At 45.4% G+C, this 20443-nt stretch overlaps 4 protein-coding genes across 42 annotated transcripts in view; 1 reads left to right on the plus strand and 3 right to left on the minus strand.

Moving 5' to 3' along the window:
* Nucleotides 1–12093, minus strand: part of LOC119545834 (calcium-activated potassium channel slowpoke) — a 50008-nt gene extending 37915 nt beyond the window's left edge. For 12 of the 37 annotated variants that reach the window (XM_037851753.1, XM_037851756.1, XM_037851762.1 and 9 more), the window contains exons 1-4: nucleotides 12077–12093; nucleotides 9686–10107; nucleotides 9386–9573; nucleotides 4191–4529 (exon numbers count right to left, since the gene is read on the minus strand). In XM_037851753.1, coding sequence (XP_037707681.1) covers nucleotides 4191–4529; nucleotides 9386–9451 — 405 coding nt within the window. In that variant the 5' untranslated portion in view covers nucleotides 9452–9573; nucleotides 9686–10107; nucleotides 12077–12093. Of the gene's footprint in view, nucleotides 1–4190; nucleotides 4530–5358; nucleotides 6104–9385; nucleotides 9574–9685; nucleotides 10108–12076 lie in introns of those variants that run through there. The other 25 variants (XM_037851785.1, XM_037851786.1, XM_037851784.1 and 22 more) reach the window with 5 other exon arrangements.
* An 893-nt stretch (nucleotides 12094–12986) lies between these two features.
* On the plus strand, nucleotides 12987–14635 carry LOC119563139 (protoporphyrinogen oxidase). The gene has a single exon (XM_037876396.1). It carries the CDS (start codon nucleotides 13108–13110, stop codon nucleotides 14530–14532), a length of 1425 nt encoding a protein of 474 aa, XP_037732324.1. The 5' UTR covers nucleotides 12987–13107; the 3' UTR covers nucleotides 14533–14635.
* LOC119563140 (bolA-like protein DDB_G0274169) lies at nucleotides 14561–15213 on the minus strand. Its single transcript, XM_037876397.1, has 2 exons — nucleotides 14872–15213; nucleotides 14561–14816 (listed from the first exon to the last, which is right to left on the minus strand). The coding sequence occupies exons 1-2, from the start codon at nucleotides 15163–15165 to the stop codon at nucleotides 14658–14660; spliced, it is 453 nt and encodes a 150-aa protein (XP_037732325.1). The 5' UTR covers nucleotides 15166–15213; the 3' UTR covers nucleotides 14561–14657.
* A 349-nt stretch (nucleotides 15214–15562) lies between these two features.
* LOC119559486 (CLK4-associating serine/arginine rich protein) lies at nucleotides 15563–19786 on the minus strand. 3 transcript variants are annotated; one of them, XM_037872587.1, is made up of 6 exons: nucleotides 19478–19786; nucleotides 17557–19386; nucleotides 17361–17454; nucleotides 16523–16610; nucleotides 16330–16435; nucleotides 15563–16273 (listed from the first exon to the last, which is right to left on the minus strand). In XM_037872587.1, exons 1-6 carry the CDS (start codon nucleotides 19672–19674, stop codon nucleotides 15700–15702), a joined length of 2889 nt encoding a protein of 962 aa, XP_037728515.1. In that variant the 5' UTR covers nucleotides 19675–19786; the 3' UTR covers nucleotides 15563–15699. The 3 variants fall into 3 exon arrangements, with proteins under 3 accessions (XP_037728515.1, XP_037728517.1, XP_037728516.1); XM_037872589.1 differs by lacking the exon at nucleotides 15563–16273 and having other exon boundaries at nucleotides 17402–17454; XM_037872588.1 differs by lacking the exon at nucleotides 15563–16273 and having other exon boundaries at nucleotides 17357–17454.
* Between the last annotated feature and the right edge of the window lie 657 nt (nucleotides 19787–20443).

Here is a 20443-nt window from a genome sequence, read left to right on the forward strand (position 1 = left end):
AGTTTTACAAGGTAATTTCGGAGGAAGTGCATCCGAGGAGGATGGTGGAGGATTCGGTTAAATGTCAGGGCTGCCTGCCAACAACCATTTTTATAGGGGCCATTCGAGGTAGTTCAACTTCAGCCGGCCGCACTTTACATATATTATATTCAGTTCTGGTTCTGTTTCCGTACTTAATGCCAATCTAATTGTAATTGTTGGTACTATCGTTTCGCAATTACGTGGATAATCGAAAGCGAAGAGCCCCCCAGAAGAGAACGAAAAACTAAATTTGGCACGGAATGGCACGCAAGCTATTTACTTAGGGTCATAAATTGAAATGTCTTGGCCCGGGCTGATTACTCATTATTCTTGCTCTGCGGCTTTTTCTTGGCATGCAAATTACACACACACCAAGAGCACAAGCTCACAAGCAGTCAGCAGTCTCCTTAGAAAGTTGTTAGTTGCGCAATAAAGTTTTTGGCAGCACACAGCACAAACTTTGCCAATATCAGAAACCAGACAAGAATTTCCAAGAAAAGTGGCGAAGAGTTTATGCTACGTCTCTGGGATTGCGTATACGTCATGTGGTGTCAGTCGGACTGACATTTTCATTAGCCGTCTTGATCCCCAAGAAGCCGAAACGAAAACCTAATGAAAGCCCACACCCCCATGGACATCTGACGTCACGAATGCGAGGTAATAAATGCAGTTTCCAATATGGTGACAACTTCTCCTCTGACGTCTTCACTTTTTTAAAGACACCACCACCAACCCGACCCGATGAACTTGTTATTCACGATGGCCGAGAAGCGTGAAAACTGGGTCAATCACTCAGAGCAGCTGAGTTCCGAGTTCCCCTAGCAAAAGAGAAAAGCACTTAAGCCCTGGCCGCCATCAAATTGCATCAGCGCGAACTTGGAATCTGGGTCACGAAGCGGGAAAACACGTGTCCCACTCATAACATTTTCAATTCGATTTGCTCGATTTGTGCCCCTCTGCAAACAGCTCCGATGCGATTTGTTCTGGCCATAATGCTGCGAATACAGCAATCAATTTGAGAGCCAACCCACTGGCGGCAGTTTAATGGCCTCAACTGCACGGAGAAAAATAATCTCCACTGATGACAGATGGGCTATTCGGTTCTAAATTCATGTTGAGATATTTTTGTTGCTTCAATTGTTGTGTAACTTTGGATTTATTGTGTTTCTTACATATTCTTTGACATTTTACATTTAGTTAATGAAAAAACCTCTTGTTCCTGTATAACTTTTGGTTTATAATTGGGCTATACAAATCAGATTAAAATGTTTACCATTTGTGTTTGCGTTTAGCACTCTAAAATGTCATATTTTCCCTGCTGGTTTATTTATTTATTTTTTAGCTTTTCCAGAACTCACATCTATGGCGTGACCGAGTGCAATCGGATGTGGGTGTTGGGGAGGTAAATGCAGGGATTTAAGCTCTTGCAGCCGACTTCCGCGTTGAAGTCGCAACGCGAATTCCAAAGCCAATTAGCGCCTGCAGCAGGGCTTCAATCCGATTAGAGTTGAACGGATAGTTCAATAAAATCGGAGCGAAAAAATCATATAACAAACTGGAACATTTCGGAGAAAGTGAAAAGAAAAACGAGAAAAAAAAAGAAGAAGGGAGAAACAGCAGGCACGAATTGTGTAATATCTAAATGGCAAGCCATTCATTTTGCCAGCCACAATAACAACGCCCAACAACGAGGATAAACAACAAAACGGCACACGGAAAAGCCAAAAAAGGGCGCCACACGAATGGACGAAAGGACTTTTCCGAAAACAGCTGCAGTCTAGTACAATGGGAAAGGAAATTCGACGCTGTCTGCCAAACAGCGAAGCCAATTGGCTGCCAAAGCCTGGCACACAACTACAAATGTGCGGGGCCACTAGGCCTGGCAATAAACATTCACAATCTGCCACCCACTCCAGCCCACTCCAAACCGGGGTGAAAGTGGAAATGTGCGCGCTGTTTCATCGATTTTCCTACTGGTAGCATTTCCCTTTTAAGCGCCTTCTATCCTGGCATTTGCCATATTATTTAGTGTTATTTGTTGTGGTTCCTTGGGCACCCGCGCTCCACAAAGCATATGCATACATACATCATTTCTCGGGGCACGTTTCCCGTTATTAGCTGAAAGACCCTCCGTCGGAGGAAGACGGCGAAACTATCGATAAATGTGCCAGACACATGGGGAACGAACCGCTCAGCGGGTGTCCGGAAAATGGGAAAACGGGAAAAGCGGAGGGCGGTGGGTTCTACATTTGAGCACGATGGTACAGGCTACATGGTAATAGTCGTTCCCCACCGCTGTGCAATTGTGTGCCAGCCAACAAAGGGGGCAGCATTGAACTGAATTGAGGGGATAGAGCGTGGTCCAAGGATGGAAGCTCCACATTTGACCCCTTGCAATCGGCCAGAGCTTGTCACTATGCGGGACAGGCGGTGTCCTTGACTGCCGAAGATTGCCATTCGCGCCAAGGCTTACAAACAGGCAATCAAACTTTACTTGTCACCAAGATAATACCACAAATAGGAAATGTGTTCATGCTTCCGGAATAAAATGTAAGAAGTCGTAAGAGATGTACAGAGGTTTTTGGGGGTAGCTGTTATTATAAAATAGATGTATATAACATAACTTGTATAATAAGGTTTAAATGCAAATACAAATGATAGTTTAAGAAGATTATTGCTTATAAGAAGGACTATAGAATAAGCAAAACAATGTTTACATAATAATATCCATTTCCATTTGTAGTTTAACATGCAATAGAATCTATTTATTTATAAAAACTGCTAACAAACATGTTTAATATTCACGTCATTTGACACAAAATTATTATGGAAGTTTACCCAATATATTCAAGGAGGTTTTTCATGAAATTAATATCGAAATATCTCCTAAGAACTCTCCCAGACAAACGCAAATATTCAGCCGATAAACTCGCACCCAAACTGCGGCAACTTCAAATCAAGAAATGCTTATCGAGAGCACTTACCACAATGCCCAATAAGACCCACTAAATAGCCCCTGAGTCTGCTTGAGTAGTTAACTAAGGCAGGTTAATGGATGGGCGGTGAGCCATGACGTATGCGTAATATTTGGACAAACAACCGATTTCAATCGTTCGGGGCGAGGGAAGAGAAAGGGAGGGGGGAACCACGGAACCATTGAAGTTAATTCCTACGCAGGCAGGCTGTAATTGAAAAGACCCCCAAAATCCTCCCACCACCAGGTCAATTTGTGCTCATGTATTTATTGTACATGGAAATGGCACATTTACTTGGCTGCTTCCGCTGTTGACACGAAATGGTTCCCCCGAATTCGGCATTTGCAAGCAAATTATACACGCAAATGGCAGCCAATGGCAAATGGCAGTCAAAGGGGGCGAATGTGGCTCCAAACTATTTCAAATGCAAGACGATGGCACTTTCGCCAGCTGCATGGATGTCCATGGGCAAGGACACGTCAACGTTGTTTTGCTATGGGAAACCATATATCCAGTTGATCTCTGAATAATTCAGTGGGTTTGGCAGGCCAAGAAATGGCACTCGAAGAAATGAGTATTTAATTGAAGAAGAGATGGTCTTGTCTACTTAGACTGGTGCAAAAGGAATACTATATAAGTGGATCTGTAACCAAAGGAATAGCAGGTGTAATTTAGTTAACTTATTTTTCCCCAATTTCCCAATTTCAACAAAACGAAATACTAAAAAAAAATATTTAGTATTTCTTTATAAGAAACACTTCTATTGAGAAATTAAATTTCTTTTAAAAACTGTGTTTGTAATGCGAAAAATAATAATTTTATATGAACCAAATTAATTCGGCCCATGTAAGGTAGTCTCCTTTCTTATTTCGATTTTTAAAATACTAAAAAACATATTTAGTATTTTTTAGTATTTCTTTTTAAGAAGCACTTCAATTTCTTTTAAAAACTGTGTTTGTAATGCGAAAAATAATAATTTAATATGAACAAACTTGATTCGGCCCAGATAAGTTAGTCTCCTTTTTTTCCGATTCCGATTTTTAACATAACATTAAATAATACTTTTATTTCCAGTGCATCAATATGACCATATGGACGGTCGAAGAAAACGATTTTCCGACCCAAACAAAAGAAATTCATAAATGATAAATGGCCGTTGGCCGATGGCCGTTGGCCGGCCCTAGAAGTACTCACCAAAATTCGACCAGTTGTTGTTTGACCCGAGATAAGCTCTCCAGCCCAGTCTTTTGCTTCTGTCATAAAGGTGCCCTCGAACTCCTGTTTGTTGCGGGAGGCCTTCTGCTCCTTCTGCTTGGGGTCGTTGGGCCCCAGGTCCGGCTCCTTGCGGCAGCAGACGAACGCGAAGGCTCGCCATAGTAGCACCACGAGCAGGCCAGCAAGGAATGTAAAGATGCTGGACAGCAGAAAGCACCAGTACTTGCGCACCTTGAGACAATCATCGGCATCGAATGGTGAATCTGTTGGATCGTCGGCCAATGATTCGACAGTGCTTTGATCACACCCCGACATCCCCTGCAATATGCAATATAATGGAATGGGAAACAATTAGGCTCCGTTGGCTGGCAATTAGCTAACTAAATTTAGCATAAATCAATACGATAACTATATTTGGCGGAAACATTGTTTACGTCATACACTTGACATTTAGAATCAACGAAATGCTTTCTATATGGAAGCACTCGGGCGCAATCCTATGGTACATATACAATATATATATATATATTTCTCAACTTGGCGACGCTGGCGAATGTAAACAAAATGTGCCTGGCCAAGGGTGCGCGAAATGAAATGAGTTCATAAATAAATGTCTTTAGTTTGTTTAGCCGAAAAAGTTTATATTTGAACACAAGAAAAAGAAAGCCAAAAATGCTGACACTTTACAATATTGTGTAATAAAATATGCAGTTCCTGGAGGTGTATTTAAACGTTTTTTTTTATAAGGGTCTAAGATGTTGTAGGTTCAATTTTAAATACATTTTAGTATAATACGGAAAACACTCAAAACAATATAATAAAACACTACCATATGATCTTAGCACATTTGAAATATAATTTACAAACTGATCACAAAACAGATCATGGTTGTTTCCTCGTTTACATTTAAAGTTCCATTATTGTAGATACTTTTGTACAACTTTCATTTGAATTCCAATTCTTTTAAATATACATTTTTTAACTTATTATACTTTTTATATTATTTTGATAGCTCTGAATACACATTAAATGTTTATTTAAAAAAAAACATTAAAATTAAAATCTTTAGTTCTTTCCACCAAAGTTTCTGGTGGTAGTTCTCCCGGTGCTTGGGTATATAGTCTATTCTATTTGCAATCCTCCTTACATTTGTCAATGTGGTGGTGAAATTGGTGCCGATCAAACCGCTTGCCATTTTGGCTGTTTACATTGCGACACTGGCACAGAAACGCTGTCGAATTAATAATGCCGCGATATTCGGATGGCGTTCAAGTGCAGGCGAGTACCAGAGAATAGAAGACACTCTGGGCAAACCTGACAAACCGAAATCCGAAAGCTGAACGCCAAAAGCCAAAAGCCTCAGCCTCACAATGCGAAACGGAACGAAAACTTGGCCCGCCTTTTATAAATAGCATCAAACAAATCTGTTATTTTTAAAGTGATCTCCTCCGACACACGCACAGCGACACGAGCGGCGACAAAAGTGCTCATAACACTGGGCAAAGGCCGTCTACACTACACCGCTGTGCTCCGATCCGTAGAACCGTATATCGTGTACCGCATATATGTCCGATCTACCCACTTTTCGGGTGATAGCCTGCAAACACTTTGCGGGATTTATGGGACACAACTCTCAGCCAGGGGCCAACGCACTCAATCGGTGAATCACTGCACTGCATACGCATGTGTATTTGCAATTTGCTCGGATTTGGGTGGATGGGAATGGGAATGGGGATGGGGGAACTGTTAAATATATATGTGTGGGTATGGGGAAGGCGAATATATTATTATATATGGCGGATGTCACACACGGCGCGGCACGCACGCGAATCGAGTCGAGGCGAGCTGAACAAAAAGGAGGCACCGAGCGAACCGCACAACTGGCGTCCACCAACTGAACGAGCCGTTTTCCAATTGCCCCGCCATCGGGACGGTTTCGACGATTACGAAGAGCCCGCTTCTATCTATGTATATCTCCTGGGGGCTTGAACTCTCCCACTCTCTCTCTCTCTCTACGGCTCACCCACTCTCCGGCCATCTCGCTCGCTCTCCGGCGGACCGCGGCTATGTGGCTGACCGCGAAAAGTGTCAGGACGGGCGACAAACTTGAATTTAATTAAAAGGCGGACCAAAGACAAGGCGAATTCAATTGGGTATTGGAATAAAGAGGATATACCCTATAGACTCTGGGGGTAAACATGAATGTTGAGTGCTAAGAGGATTTTAAGGATTTGTGTAGGACAAATCAATATGCTTGTTTTTATTACAATAAACTAATTTTAGTTTTATGGGTTCTTAAATGAATGTTGTTGAATGATTGTTGAATGATTGTTGAATGTTTGTTGAATGGATTTTTATAATTGTAGTTAAGGGGTTATATAAATCTTGTTACCCAAATTAAACACACTGAAAATTAAGGACATTTTAATGACAATTTATAATCATTTTATAATCCTTAGAACAAAAAGGTAATTTAAATCGCTCTTCAAGTTACATATATAAATATTTAATTTTTAAGCTTTCGAATTTCAAAAATTCTTTTTTATTATTTAAAGTGGTAACGTTTCAATTGGGCCTGATGCAAATTTTGGTAATACCCTTGGTAAGGGCAGCCAGCACATTATAGAACGCTTTGCGTGTGTGTGTTGCCTACAATGAATTATTGTTACAACAAGAAGAACAGGCCGAATATAAATAAATAAATTATGAGTTCGCTTCTGTTCGTTTTTGTTTTGTCTCTCGTTTTTGTGTTTTGCGCCTATACACACACTTTTTGCATTCCTTTTTGTGACCCCACGGACCCCGGGCAACACTCGTCCCCAAAAGGTGGCTGGGTGGTGGGTCAAATGGGTGGCCTATGGTGGGTGGTTAGAAAGGGGCCCCCAGGTTAACGTGAACGTTAACGTTACTGCTATTGCCATGGCTATTCCTATTGCCACTGCTACAGTTAACTCGGGCGAGTCACGCCACCCAGCCAGTTAGCTGTCGTTTCATAATTTACGCGCTTTGTTTGCCATTTCCTGCGGGGGCAGCCGTGGTAACAAGTTGGCCCAGTTTGTTTGCACATGCCACTATTTCCACTGGCCATAATTGCTCATCATCCCTTAGCCCTCGCATCCCGGCACTCTCAGTCTCAGTCTCGTATACTCCCATCATCATCATCCCCATCTTTATCCTCATCATAAGCCAACGCCGTGCATTTTATTTATAGTTTTTATTTAAGTATCGTTTTTCTCTATATTTTGCGATGCTTGGGCGGTTAGGTTCTCCGCTTCATTGCATTTACGCAATTATAAATAGAGAGGAAGAGCAAAATTGTTATTCAATTAAATTTTGATTACTATTTTTAAGCACTTTTCACCTTGAATTTAAGCTGTGTCATTGCGTATACGTGATATTTATAAATTGCATTAAGGCATTTAAATCTTTAAAGGGTTTTGGGAAAAATAGGGATTTCACAATTCTATTCTTTCGTTATAAAGTCAAAATTAATTTCATGAATATAAAGTCCAATTCAAGGCACACATTGAAATTCACAAGGGTTAATTGTCAATCCTTAAAAGGACTGGACAAATATTGATGTTTTTAACTCAATGAGGTTTACACAAGAGGGTCGTTAATTTGGAAAGGTAAATACCCTGAGCAAAATAGGAGTGCTATCAATTTCCACTTAAATATACACATGAGGACGTTTTCTAAATTTTACACTTCGCTTGCCTTCTTGTGTATTTGGATTATTTTCCGAGCGCGTCCATCGATTCAAGCGAAAATGCAGTAACTATTAATAAATACTATGCCTTAAAGAGGGACTTTTTCTTTGGTCGAGTCACCTTAACTGAACCTCAGCTACTGGGCCAAGTCATTTGATCGGGCGCCTTGCAGCTGCGACTTATGAATGCGGGTGGAAAGATAGTGAACGATATAAATTATGCCACTGGGCCGATTTCGCTGTCATTCCTTGGCCAGAAGGCAATCCAACGGATGAAGTCACACGGCTGCCGGCTGATAATAATTTACATTGCGAACTATCGATTTTCGGGGGCGTGGGCGAGCCCCTGACCAGCTCTATATCTTGACGCATGTCCGTCAAAGCGAAACGCTCGAAAGGCGGGCCACAAAGACGGAGACAACTGACGAAGCTGACAAATACCCTTCGACTTTTTGAGCAATTTATGGCCAGCACTTGGCCCGCTGATTGGGTCCGTTGATTGCCGGCCACTGGTCACTTTTTCCCACTTTTTCCCCCATTGGACATTGGCCAAGGCCAAAGGGCTTAAGCTGCACTTGGTCGGTCGGTCTGTCGGTCGGTCAGTGTTTTTGTGTTGTATAGTGTTGGGACCGGTGTTCAGTATTCAGTGTTCTCCACTTAATGTTCTATGTTCGCTGTTCTGTGTGTGCCACATTCTACAAAGGTCACGCGAGCCATTGCGAATGGTTGGCCAAAGTGATGGAAATCCCATTTATTAAATGAAGCGAAACGAATTGGAAATGGAGAGAGCGACGAGGGGGTGGAATAAATCCGGGATAATGTAATTAAGATTAGATTACCCTATTCCAAAAACATACCTCAAATGTTAGGATTATTTTGGAGTCAGGAATTTATAGAATTTCATGTTATAAATGTACAAAAGGGGAGAAGCATTTGTACAAAATGTACAGCAAGTAAAACAATTCTTAACACTGATATGGTTATTTACATTAATGTACAATATATTATATTTAAATGTAATAACTATGGTTTATTTTAGGGGTATTATTTAAATGCTATTTTATATATAGAATACTAAATGGATTTTCCCTTTCAAGGTATGCAACTATTTAGAAAATTGTCTTATGATTATTAAAAAACGGATCTTGTTTATTTATGGAAATGGGTCATTTAAAATGTGTTTGAAATGCAAAACAAATAGACAAGGACAAGGGTCAAAGATCATTGCAAAATGAGTTTTAAATGCAGCACAAAATTGATAAGAATCACTGAATAGCAATGAAAACTATCAATGGTAATATTAACTGTTTGATTGATTGATTGACGAGCTGTAGATAAGGTAACCCCAGTGCTCTCTATATAAGTAGCTCTTCGTGGAACCGCTAATGTGATTTCTACGATCTGCTGGTCTTTCACAAGCGTTGCGTATTATTTGTGGATTCACGTACGACATCGAGGGCTTTACCTTTGGCGTGATGGGCGGATAGAACGGTGGCAGTTCGTGGCAATTGGGGCACCATGGGCTGGCCATCTTCGATGGATCGTTCCGGGCGGACCCCTCGCTGATGGCGTCGTGGTCGTTGTGGATTTCGATGTGGATCTAGTGGCGGCTGTGATTGCTTTCCCCTCGCTATCCGTTTTCATATTCGCTTTCTTTTGGGAAAGGTGTTTGGTTGTTGTCGTGGTGGTGTTGTTGGTGTAATCGAATTTGGAATAGTGTTGGGTGGATGGGTTCGTTGTGCAATGGAGGACTTTGAGTACTCACCTAGTACTGGCTAAACCACCGAGGCAGGGCTCCAGGGCTGCCAACATTCACACGCTCAAATCGCACATCAATGTGTAGACGATTTGTGGTCGCTGCAGCTCGCCAATGATGCACGTGGAAAAGGTCTGGCTTGCGGATTTTCCTCACTTGCTGATGGGTTTCTCTGGTTATTTCATAATTGCATTTCGGTTTGGTTTGGTTTGGTTTTTAGAACGACGGTGTTATCGGCTTCATTGACCTTATCAGTTTCATTGTGCGTTTGTTTGCTTGCTTATTTATTTCTTTGCAATTTTGATCGATAGTTCGCTTTGAATTTGAATTGGAATTTGGTTAAATTAGTAACCGCGCCTAGTCACACTGCTCATGTTTCTTTTACAATTTTCTTCTTTGTTTGCCTACGAAATTTTTCCTTGTGTGTTAAGCTGCAAGAGATTTATGGGGTTGAGTGATATATTAATTAATATTTAAATTGCCAAAGCAGCGACGAACGCGGTAATTAATTATATTTTTTAGTAAAGCTGTCAGAATCATATGCGTTTTAATTTTTTACGACCGCCGACATTTGTCAAAGTTATTAGATACTTATATATTTGTGTTTTGTACGATTTCCCATATTAGTTTTTATTTTCATTGGCTGCTGCTGGCTTTCACATAAAATTAAATGGGAACTTTTGTAAAATTAATGTTTGTTCACCCTTACTTTCTAGCCGGAAAAACAAGACTGTCAAGTAAATAAATAAATAAAGATGCGAAGCAAACTTCAAAGCAAAATCAGCAGCTCTCGGTGTTTTTTAATTCTCTGTTCCCGGAGAATTCTCAGAGAATCACTGATGGCGTATTGGCGACTGCGCGTTGTGGGGAATCCGAAAATTGTCGGGGAGAAAGCTTTTTCCTGGTCTGCGAAAGTCTCACATTTTGGTCAAGCATACGCAATGTGGTACCAAAGTCCAGCCAAATTTAATATATTTCCATTTCTATTTATTTTGGGTATTTTCAGTATACTTTGAATTAACTAGGGTTCTTGGAAATCAGTATTTTTATTAATTTGCTTAACATTTGTTTTGCCAGTCGGGTTAGCGAGGCTTTGCTGTCCAGGGGCTTCGTCCTTTTGCCTGCGGCATGTCGTTGAAACGGAAACACACTGCCCTAGTTTCTAGTTATCCTTCGTGTCGCACACAAACTCACATACGCACACACTCGCACCTCGCAGGACACACACTTTCGTGCGCTTAACAAGCTGCCTAATGCGCCTGCAAACAATGGAAACGGGACAAATGCCGAGTCAAATGAAAGTTGCATTTTCATAATAAATAAGCAGGCGACACAATTTCCCACGGCACGCCAACGAGCGGAAAACGTTGGGTAAGGATATGGGGAGGGGCTTTCCCCCAAACACCAAACGCCAAGCCCCACCGAAGGGGAAATGTAAACAGAGCTTAGTCCTTCGTCCTGGCCGCGCATTGAACTCGCCTGGATTTGGTGGCTTCATTTAGGTAGGTATCTGGGTATCTGCGTATCCTGGCGCACGCACACAAACACACACACGCTCTCGGCCAGCGACCGACTGGCTGACACACATATACCAAGGCATCCTGCGGCACACGAAGGACGAAGGACGACGGACGAGTAGGAAGCAACAAAAATAACATTAACGATGACAGCAACAGCAACAGCAACGGCAACGGTAAAGGCTCGCGAACGATACAAGTGTATCTCCGGCCTGGAACATCGACTTTATCATCGGCTCGGGTCCTTTCGCTTCGTCCTTTTCGTTTTGGGGAACTTGTGGTGTGCTCGTTTCGTGCGAAGGAAAAACTGTGCCGTATGCGCATGTGTGTGTGTGTGTGAGTCCCTGTATCCGTGTGTGTTGACTTCAACGAATGTATCTTTTAAATGAAAACCTGCAGCAGGACCAAAAAAAAAGTGAAGAAATCGAAAAATATCCTTTAACTTTGCCACAGCCCACTTCTGAGCTTCTCAAAGTATGCACCGCTTTTTTTGCAATCACAATTTCCATTTTGGGGCACATGCACACACACTTGGTCACTAATTAATTGAATTTCCTGTGCTTATTGCGTTTGTATGTGTGTGTGTGTGTCGCACATTTTCACGTTCACTGAGCCCGTTTTCAACGGATACCGAATTTTGCACAATTGCCGTTCCGCAAATGGCCACGTTAATTGCCTGGATTGCACACGTTTTTGCTCAATTTTCCCCGTAATTGGCAAACGCTATTTGAAAATTTTTCACTTTTCCGACTGCTAGATGGGTGTGTGTATGGGTTTCCCGTGTATACATATGCACATATATGCGATAGGCACTTTTCCACACAGTCCACTCACTCACACACCCAGAAAACCAGACGCGACGCGCTCCGTATGGAAAACCAACCTTTCTCGTCAGCAGCGTATACAATTCTGCGCGCTGTGGACTCCGACTACTTGCAACTCGGTGGCCCAAAGTGGTTCCGCACGGCCCAAGCTCGTCCTCCCGAGCTTTTCGGAGTGCTGCGGCTGGTGCGGGCTGGACGCTCCGTTCGATTCATCAAAACTGGCGCCAAAACCCATTCACTATGAATGACCCAGTGCGGTGGGGATGATGATGATGGTGGTGAAGGGTGCGAGTATATTTCAGTGCAAGTATATTTCCTGCGATGCACACGTGGCGTATGAGGAATGTCCGACGGGATCCGTAGCATACTTTTGTGATATGTTTGATCATCTAGTTTAAGGGGAATCAGGGGCTTGGGAAAACTGCATTTTCTTGATTTAATTACTTTTATAAAAAATACGTTACGCGTTATTTTTAAAACATTGTAATTGTATTGCAAAGAAAAAAACGAATTTGTTTTATCAGTAAATTGTTACTAAATTCACCATCCAATTTTAGGAAAAGGTTACGAATTTCAAGTAAGATTATCAAGTATCAGTCAGTAGTATTTAGTAGATACACCATCAAATATTAAAAAAGATTACGTATTTCGAATGCGATTAGATAAGAATTAAATTAAATCTGAGAAAAGTTTACCAGCGTAAGAGAAGGCTTATAATATTGTCCCGGATTATAATTAATTGTTTGAACTATTGCCTTTTGAAGAAATACCTCTTCAATAAAAACTTCCTTTGTAAGTACCTATAAAAATACATAAAATTAAAATATCTTCCGCTTACCCTTATATCTTCCATTTTTCTGCACCATCATCATGAAATTCAAATCCTGTTCAGCGCCAATAACATCGATTGAAAGCTCAGTCCATTTTGGTATAAAACGTATCGATAGCCCTATCTGGCACCGATAGTTATGTCACCTGTGTTTATTTTGGTCTGAACTTTCCGAACCGGCTTAGATTTTCCCGTCTGCAAACCAAAACTAGTGAGAATCCTGTCCAGGATTCGGAAGACACAGGAAGCAGTAGAAGGACCATGACGACGGCTGTGCTGGGAGGCGGACTGAGCGGCCTGTCCGCCGGATACTACCTGTTGCGGCGCTTTGGGAAGCCACTGACCATCTACGAGGCCTCGCCAAGAGTGGGCGGATGGGTGCGGACGGAGAACCGCAAGGACCGAAATTTCATCTTCGAGAGTGGACCGCGCACCATCCGCCCCATTGGCGTTCAAGGAGCCAATACCCTGGAGCTGGTGGAGGAACTGCAATTGGAGGTGACTCCCATCCGACGTAGTCATGTAGCTGCCCGCAACCGGATGTTATATGCCAAGGGGCAGCTCTGCATGCTGCCCAACGGTCCGAAAGGACTATTTGGCGTGCTGCCTCCTTTCACCAAGCCGCTTTATAAGGCGCTGTTCCGGGATCTGGTCACCGCGAGCAAGAAGGCCAAGTTGGAGGACGAGAGCATCTACAGCTTCGCAGAGCGGCGATTCGGCAAGGAGATAGCCGACTACGCCATCAGTCCCATGATATGCGGCATTTGTGCCGGAAACGCCCGCGAAATCAGCGTTCGTTTTCTGATGGAGGGGATCTTCGAGAAGGAGCAAAAGTATGGAGGAGTACTCAAGGGTGCACTCTTAGCCCGCTTCCGAGAAAAGGCAGCGGACCCGAAAGAGGGCCTCTTCGCCCAGGGACAGCCAAAGCTGTATGCCCAGGCGCAGCAGGAAAAGTGGGCCATGTACGGCCTGCAAGGCGGACTGGAGATCCTGCCCAAAGCCATGCGAAAGTACTTGGGCGAGCGGGATGTCAACGTGCAGCTGAGCAACGAGTGTCGCAATCTGACATTTAACAGCTCTGGCGTCCGGATGACCATCAAGGATGCTGATGTGCCGGTGGAGCATGTGGTCAGCTCCCTGCCCGCTCATAAACTTGCACCACTGGTGAAGCAGCAGCATCCCTCGCTGAGCGCACAGCTACTGGACATTCCGTACGTGGATGTGTTGGTGGTGAACATGCAGTTCCAGGGCAAGCTGCTCAAGCAAGACGGATTCGGACTGCTGGTGCCGCCCGTGGAGAAGCTGCCCATACTAGGTGTGATCTTCGACAGCTGTTGCTTTGAAATGGGCGATAACACCGTGCTCACCGTGATGATGGGCGGCCATTGGTTTAACCAGTGGTTCGGTGATCGCCCCAGCCCCAAGCAGATCCTCGACTTGGCCACCAGTCATGTGCAGAAAATCCTGCAGATCCGCGAGGAGCCCAAGTTCAGTCGCGTGCACACGCTGCACAAGTGCATCCCGCAGTACACGGTGGGCCATAAGCGACGCGTCGAGGGCATCCGGAACTACATCAAGACTTACAAGCTGCCACTCTCCCTTTGCGGAGCTGCCTACGATGGAGTGGGCATCAACGACGTCATCCTGTCCGCCCGGCGACAGGTGGAGGCCTTGCCGTTGTCCTAAATCAACCATTCCCCTTTATCACACCCTCTTTTCCATTAGTGATTCTGTTGTATTTGCTTAAGCTGGTTTTGTGAGTAGTAAAGTAGGTCCTTTGTACATAGAATTGGGTTCTCATTCCTCTGGGTTTACTTGCCGTGGCCTCCCATGCACGGCGGACTCTTCTCCGGCTCCTGTTCCGGCTCCCATTGCTTGGGCGTCTTGGCCTCGATGGACAGAGCGTGCATGAACTCGAAACCGGCTGCCTTCAGGGCATTCTTCACCGTATCATTCACAAGTCGGTGGCGCTGGTGGGAAAAAAGATCAGTTAATAACCAGGAAGTCTAAAGTTCTATAGCCCACCTTGATAAGGGTCAGATCGTTGAACTTTTCTGAGACGATGAAGACTCGGAAGTGGGACTCCGAATGCTTGGGCACGTTGTGCTGGGGCGATTCGTTGATAACCTCCAGGAATACCGGCTTCAGCTCCGTGGTTAATGCCTTTCGCATGGCGAACTCGATGGGCGGATACTGACCCGCCTCCTGTGACATGGTGGCTTTGGAGAGGGTCTGTCCCAAGCTGCTGATCGTGGGGGCCAGTTGAGTCAGGTTTTGGGAGAAAGCTCCAGCGAATCGTCGTAGAGTTAGATTTAACATGATTCCAGTATGCTTCTCGCACAGCTGTTCACAATTACATAAACAACTGGCAGCCAGGGTTGTCGAGTGTGGGAGAAAAATCGACTTATCGATAGCGATTGTAACTTTTCAAAAAGAGTTTTCTTAACGGTTTGTCTTTTTCGTGGATTTTGAAAGCAATTTAAACAATAATTTAATGTTATATAACATTTTATATAATATATATAAATTAATACATAGATTATAAAAAACATAAATGCGTTTTAAGTTTATGCAGCAAAGAAAAAATATATTTTTAATAGCTAATTAAGTACGGTAATTAATAATCAAGCGCCATATAAAAATCTAACGGCCCAATTTTAATAAAAATAAAATTGAAATGTACAATACAGAGCGAGCTTCCTAAAAAAGGGTTGGCTATTATGGGCTACAATTTTTTTTATTGGGCCAGAATCAACATATAACGCAGAACACGCTCCTACGTCCTATTAACAATCGAGCGAATATCAAGTGTATAAAGTGAATAGAAAAGTCTCCTTCACAGCGCTTTCGGGATCAATAGTCAACCAATTTCTTGAGCTTTGGCGGGGCGGATATGACGACGCGACCTCGATTTGAAGAGCCACTGCCGCTAAGGCCGTGGTCCGCCTCCCGATCTCTGTCACGTCCCCGCATCCTGTCCTGCTGTTGCTGTTGCTGCTGCTGCTGATGCTGTTGTCTGTACCGCTCCCGCTCGCGGTTTCGTTCCACGCTGCGGTCCCGCTGCCTCCTCCGCCTGGATTGACTTCGCCGACTTCGAGAACGGCGGCGATCGCGACTGCCACTCCTTCGTCGACTATGTGATCGTCGCTTTCGATCCACGCGACTGCCGCTCCTGGAGCGCGAGCGCTGCCTCCGATTGTACTTGGGACTGGGCGTCCTTGTCCGACGCCTCCGTTCCGTTCGACTGTTGCTCCGCCTGCTGTGCTGCGTGTCCGGCGGAGGAGTCCGCCTGCGACTGTGCGATCTGCTGCGACTGCGACGCGACGAGGTCTTCGCCAGCTGACTCTCCGAGGCCACCGATTCCGCCTCGCTGCCCGAGAGCTTGCCGCTCGAGGGCGTTCCATATTTGTGCCGCAGCTCACGACGCCTGTGAATATGTAGATGTGAGAGGACCGCCAGAGCCAACCACATCAAGATACCCACCTCCTGCGCAGCTTCAGCGCCAGTTCACGCATCTCGTCCTCGCGCTCCTGCTGCTGCAGTCGTTCCCGCTCGGTCTTTTCGATTTCCGCACGTTTGTCAGCTTTATCTGCAATGTAATCCGGTTTTAGTTTTCAAATTCAAGGGTTTTCATAGGGCGCTTGGTGAACATCACACTACACTCCGGTTGGCTTACATTGCCTGTTCAATAGGTTCTGCATCTTGCGCTTAAGCCGTTCGCGCAGATTGGGTCGTCCGCCACCAGAACTCGGATGTCCAGAGCCCTGTAAAAGCTTACACTAATTTAGCAACTGTCAGGATGATGTTAAGGTTTTTAAGGGAGCAGGGGCGGGCAGTCGAAAGTGTGGTGGGCAGTGGGAATTCGTCTGTGTGTCCATGTTTAGCTGTCAGATAAGGACTTCTGCCTACTAACAATGGGGAAAGCTAGCTTCGAAGCCCGAAGCTTTCAATACCCTTGCAGACAAATCATTTTTATGGATGCTACTAAGGTTATTGAGTAAATGAGAACTATTAAAGCTTTTACAGAACTATTATATGATACGGTTAGTACATTTATCTGAGAATATTTATGATGAGCAAAAGATGGTACGAGCCATACAACCGGAAATTTGATAACAATTGTTGAAGACCTTGGACTCCATGGGAACTACACAAAATGCTGTTTACGGAACTCCTTTGCATAGCAACAGATAAAAGAAAAAGCTGACAAACAGGACATCGCAACGTCTTTGTAAATATAATAGGGTGGTAAATGCATCCTTGATTGCATCGCTATCAACATTGCATTGTAACGATTGCTGCAGTGGCATTAAGAGGGGACACAAAACAATGCATCAACAAGGGGACATGCAGGGATGGTCACTAGTCGGGGTTGGAACGAGAACACGGTGCTGCCTGCTTGGGTCCGAATGTTGCTCATTGGTTTGGATGGCGGATTGCGGGAGGCTGAGACGTGAATTTTGTGGTGTACTCCAGTTGGGTGGGGCATGAGACATTTGGCTTTGCTTACTGACTTTGGTTTCGGTAGCAGAACTATATTTGCCTGTTTGATTACCCGTGCTGCTCGATGACGATATGGTCGGCTGGAGGGCATGGGAACGCTCGGACCTGCAAGAGATACCAGAATCAGTTAAAGATTTCGATTGGAAGCATAGGGTTCCCAGTCTTTGGCTGTTCTACTTTACCACTCACTGCAGCACACAAACTTACGCAGTCTCCACTTCCATATCATCGGAATCGTCTGCTCGCTTTCCCAACTGCGGCGGTTGCTGCTCCTCGTTGTCGCTGGCTTCGCTCTTTTCCGCTCCCGACGAGGATGAGGACGAGGTGTCGTTGGCTCTTTTCCGGCCGTAGTAGCGTTTCAGTGGCGGTGGTGGTGGCTCCACCACTTGCGGTTGCACAGCAGCAGGAGCGGCAGCTGTCCCGGATTGGTTTAAATTGAGCACTCTTGCCGGCAGGGGATAGCTGATCATGGGTGGCGTGGCTTTGGCCTGCGGCTGCTGCTGCTGCTGCTGCTGGAGCAGTTTAACCGCCGTCAAAGTGGATGTGGTTGTAGTGGTGGTGGTGCTCAGACAATAGCCACCTACTGTCGCCGCTGGCGGAGGTGTGGTCTTCTTCTTGACGCGACTCTTTCGACTGGAGTGGGAACGGGAGCGGCTTCTACGTCTGTAGGAGCTGCCGCTGGAGCTGCGTGAGGAATAGGAGTAGCGCTTCCTAGACCGCTTGTAGCTGGGACTGCGCGTCTTGTACCGTTTCCACGAGCCAGAGCGCGAGCGGGTACGAGACCTAGACCTCGATCTGGACCTAGACCGCGATCTGGATCTGGACCGGGATCTTGATCTGGAGTAGTACCTACGACGGCGGCGAGAGCGCGTCCTGCTCCTCCTGTGATAGCTCCGACTGCGGCGACTTCTTCGCCGACTGCCACTGCGACTCCTCGAGGCAGAGGCACTCCTGGAACGTGAACGGGAGTGCGAACGGGAACGGCGTCTGCTGCGCTTGGCCGATTCATTCATCACCTTCAACTTGTCCAAGTTGTCTTTGACCTTTTGGGCATAGGAAACCGAGGAGGCTGCTGCGGCGGCTGCAATGGCTGCTCCGCTGCTGGCATTGATGCACGACTCACCCAGGGTCAAGCCCGGCTTCGTCAGGCTGATGGTGATCTTGGAGTGGGGCTGCATCTCGTCCTCGCCGCCGAATGAGGTAATGTACGTGATCTTCTCGGGCCCCGCCTCGGCAGGCGAGGGCGAACGCGAGTCGCTGTCCTCCTCCTTTTCCTTGTCGCCTCCCTTTCCACCGCCCTTTTTATCCTTGTCCTCCTTGGCCGCATAGCTTGGTGGACTAAATGGCCTGTTAGCAATCCTGCGCTCCTTTTGGGCCCGTCGCTCGCGCCTTGACTTGCGCCCACTCAGCAGCATCTTCTCCTGCTCCTCTTCGCGAGCAATGCGCAAGGCATCCGCCTCGTCCGCATCCTTGGTTAGGTGTGAGAAAAAGTCGTTGCTCTTCATACCGTAGTTCCGTCCGCAGGCATTAAGCTCGTGGGCTTGCGAGGTGTCCAGCTTGCCGATGTCAATGGACACGTCCATGTCGATGTCCGAATCGGATTCGTCGCTGCCCTCCGCCTTTTCGCCCTTGGCCGCCACGGAAGCCCCTCCACTGGCTGCCGAACTGGCCGCTCCAAAGGGCTGCGGCCCAATGGTGGCTACATCGCCAGCATCATCGTAGGAGTACCCAATGGTGGCTCCACCCGTTTTCTGCTTCTTCTTGGCTAGATTCCGCTCCGCCTCCAGCTGGGCATTGGCCCCGAACTGCTCCTCCAGGTAGAGCTGGTGCAGGAACTTGTCCTCGCTAACGTTGAGGAAGTCGTTTTGCGCCAAGATGCGATAGCGCTCGTAGTTCAGCTGCCGCTCCTCGGCGGTCATCTCGGAGTCCACCTCACCGCCCTCGGCGCCTGTTTTGATCACGGGGGGAATATGATCTAGATGGGCACGCACATCGAAGCGGTCGATAAGATTGTCCTGCTGACCCTGCCAAGGCACACTGCAAAGAAGACGAAGCACTTAGTAAAGACCTCACCACAGGCACAAAAACAAGAGTAGAGGGTTTTAGGCTCCAACTGAATATCACTTGCATGATGGCGGCTCCATCGCCAGCGGCGGCCACCGCGGGGTCCAAGTATATCTTGCTTCGCCGGCCGTGCAGCTGCAGGAACTGGGTTGGATCCGCCTGGATCTTGTCGTAGAAGTACTGCCGCCGTTCCGCCCGCTTGCGGTAGTCGACGATCAGGCCCCGGATCTTGCGCTCCTGCTTTCTCGCCTCGTGCCACATCCTGTCTTGTGAGTCCTGCGATCGCCGGCTGGCAAATGAGTTGGCTTCACCCGAAAAAGGACATCAGCACGCCCGGCAAATAAAACTCTCCTTTGTCCAGAGTGACCAATTCGATTTTGAAACGTGGGAAAAATACTTTTAATACCAACTTTTTATTGTTAACATCGGTGTTTTCAAAGCATCGGTAATCGATGTTTGGCACGCCAACATCGATGTTTTCCATCTCTTCCCGGCGGCTGCTATCTCGCTCACGTTCTCTCTTTTCGGAGAACAAAAGCAGAAATCTTTTACCTCGCTTATTTATTGACATAAGTTTTGCCGTTCCGAAAATTTCCCAGTTAGTCCCTTATCCAAATTTGACGAACTCTTTTATGCGATAGTAAAGCGATATTTTTTCAGTGCAACTCTGAGTTCTTCTTCTTGACAGTGGAAATTTAACAATCGAAAATGGAAGGCGCAGAAGCAACAGGCTTTGTCAAAAATCCCAACCGTTGCGAACGGATGGAATCTATGGGAAAGCAGTGAATATACTTCAAGACTCAAAACAATTTATCGATAGTTTGCGAGGACTCGAAACATTTATCTACTGACAGACAAAAAGGCCGCGTAAATTTAAAAATAAAAGGAATAGAATCTTGTGAGAATCTTAAGAGAGTCCCATGAACCCACTGCTTAAATATTGATAAGAAAAAATCGTCGCTTAGAGAATTTAAATTCAAAAACCAATTATTTAAGTTCAAGGGCCTGTAAATGTATTTGACCCAAAACA

This window comes from Drosophila subpulchrella, chromosome 3R (genome assembly GCF_014743375.2).
Source record: "Drosophila subpulchrella strain 33 F10 #4 breed RU33 chromosome 3R, RU_Dsub_v1.1 Primary Assembly, whole genome shotgun sequence".
In the NCBI taxonomy this organism is placed as follows: domain Eukaryota; kingdom Metazoa; phylum Arthropoda; class Insecta; order Diptera; family Drosophilidae; genus Drosophila; species Drosophila subpulchrella.

What these genes read in the sequence shown, in the direction of transcription:
- LOC119563139 (XM_037876396.1), top strand. Translation starts at nt 13,108, where the DNA reads ATGACGACGGCTGTGCTGGGAGGCGGACTGAGCGGCCTGTCCGCCGGA.
- LOC119563140 (XM_037876397.1), bottom strand. Translation starts at nt 15,165, where the DNA reads ATGTTAAATCTAACTCTACGACGATTCGCTGGAGCTTTCTCCCAAAAC. An exon ending in ACGATCTGACCCTTATCAAG is followed by an intron (nt 14,817 to 14,871) that starts GTGGGCTATAGA and finishes TTTTCCCACCAG; the next exon opens with CGCCACCGACTTGTGAATGA.
- LOC119559486 (XM_037872587.1), bottom strand. Translation starts at nt 19,674, where the DNA reads ATGTGGCACGAGGCGAGAAAGCAGGAGCGCAAGATCCGGGGCCTGATC. An exon ending in GATATGGAAGTGGAGACTGC is followed by an intron (nt 17,455 to 17,556) that starts GTAAGTTTGTGT and finishes TATCTCTTGCAG; the next exon opens with GTCCGAGCGTTCCCATGCCC. An exon ending in GTTCTGCTACCGAAACCAAA is followed by an intron (nt 16,611 to 17,360) that starts GTCAGTAAGCAA and finishes AAGCTTTTACAG; the next exon opens with GGCTCTGGACATCCGAGTTC.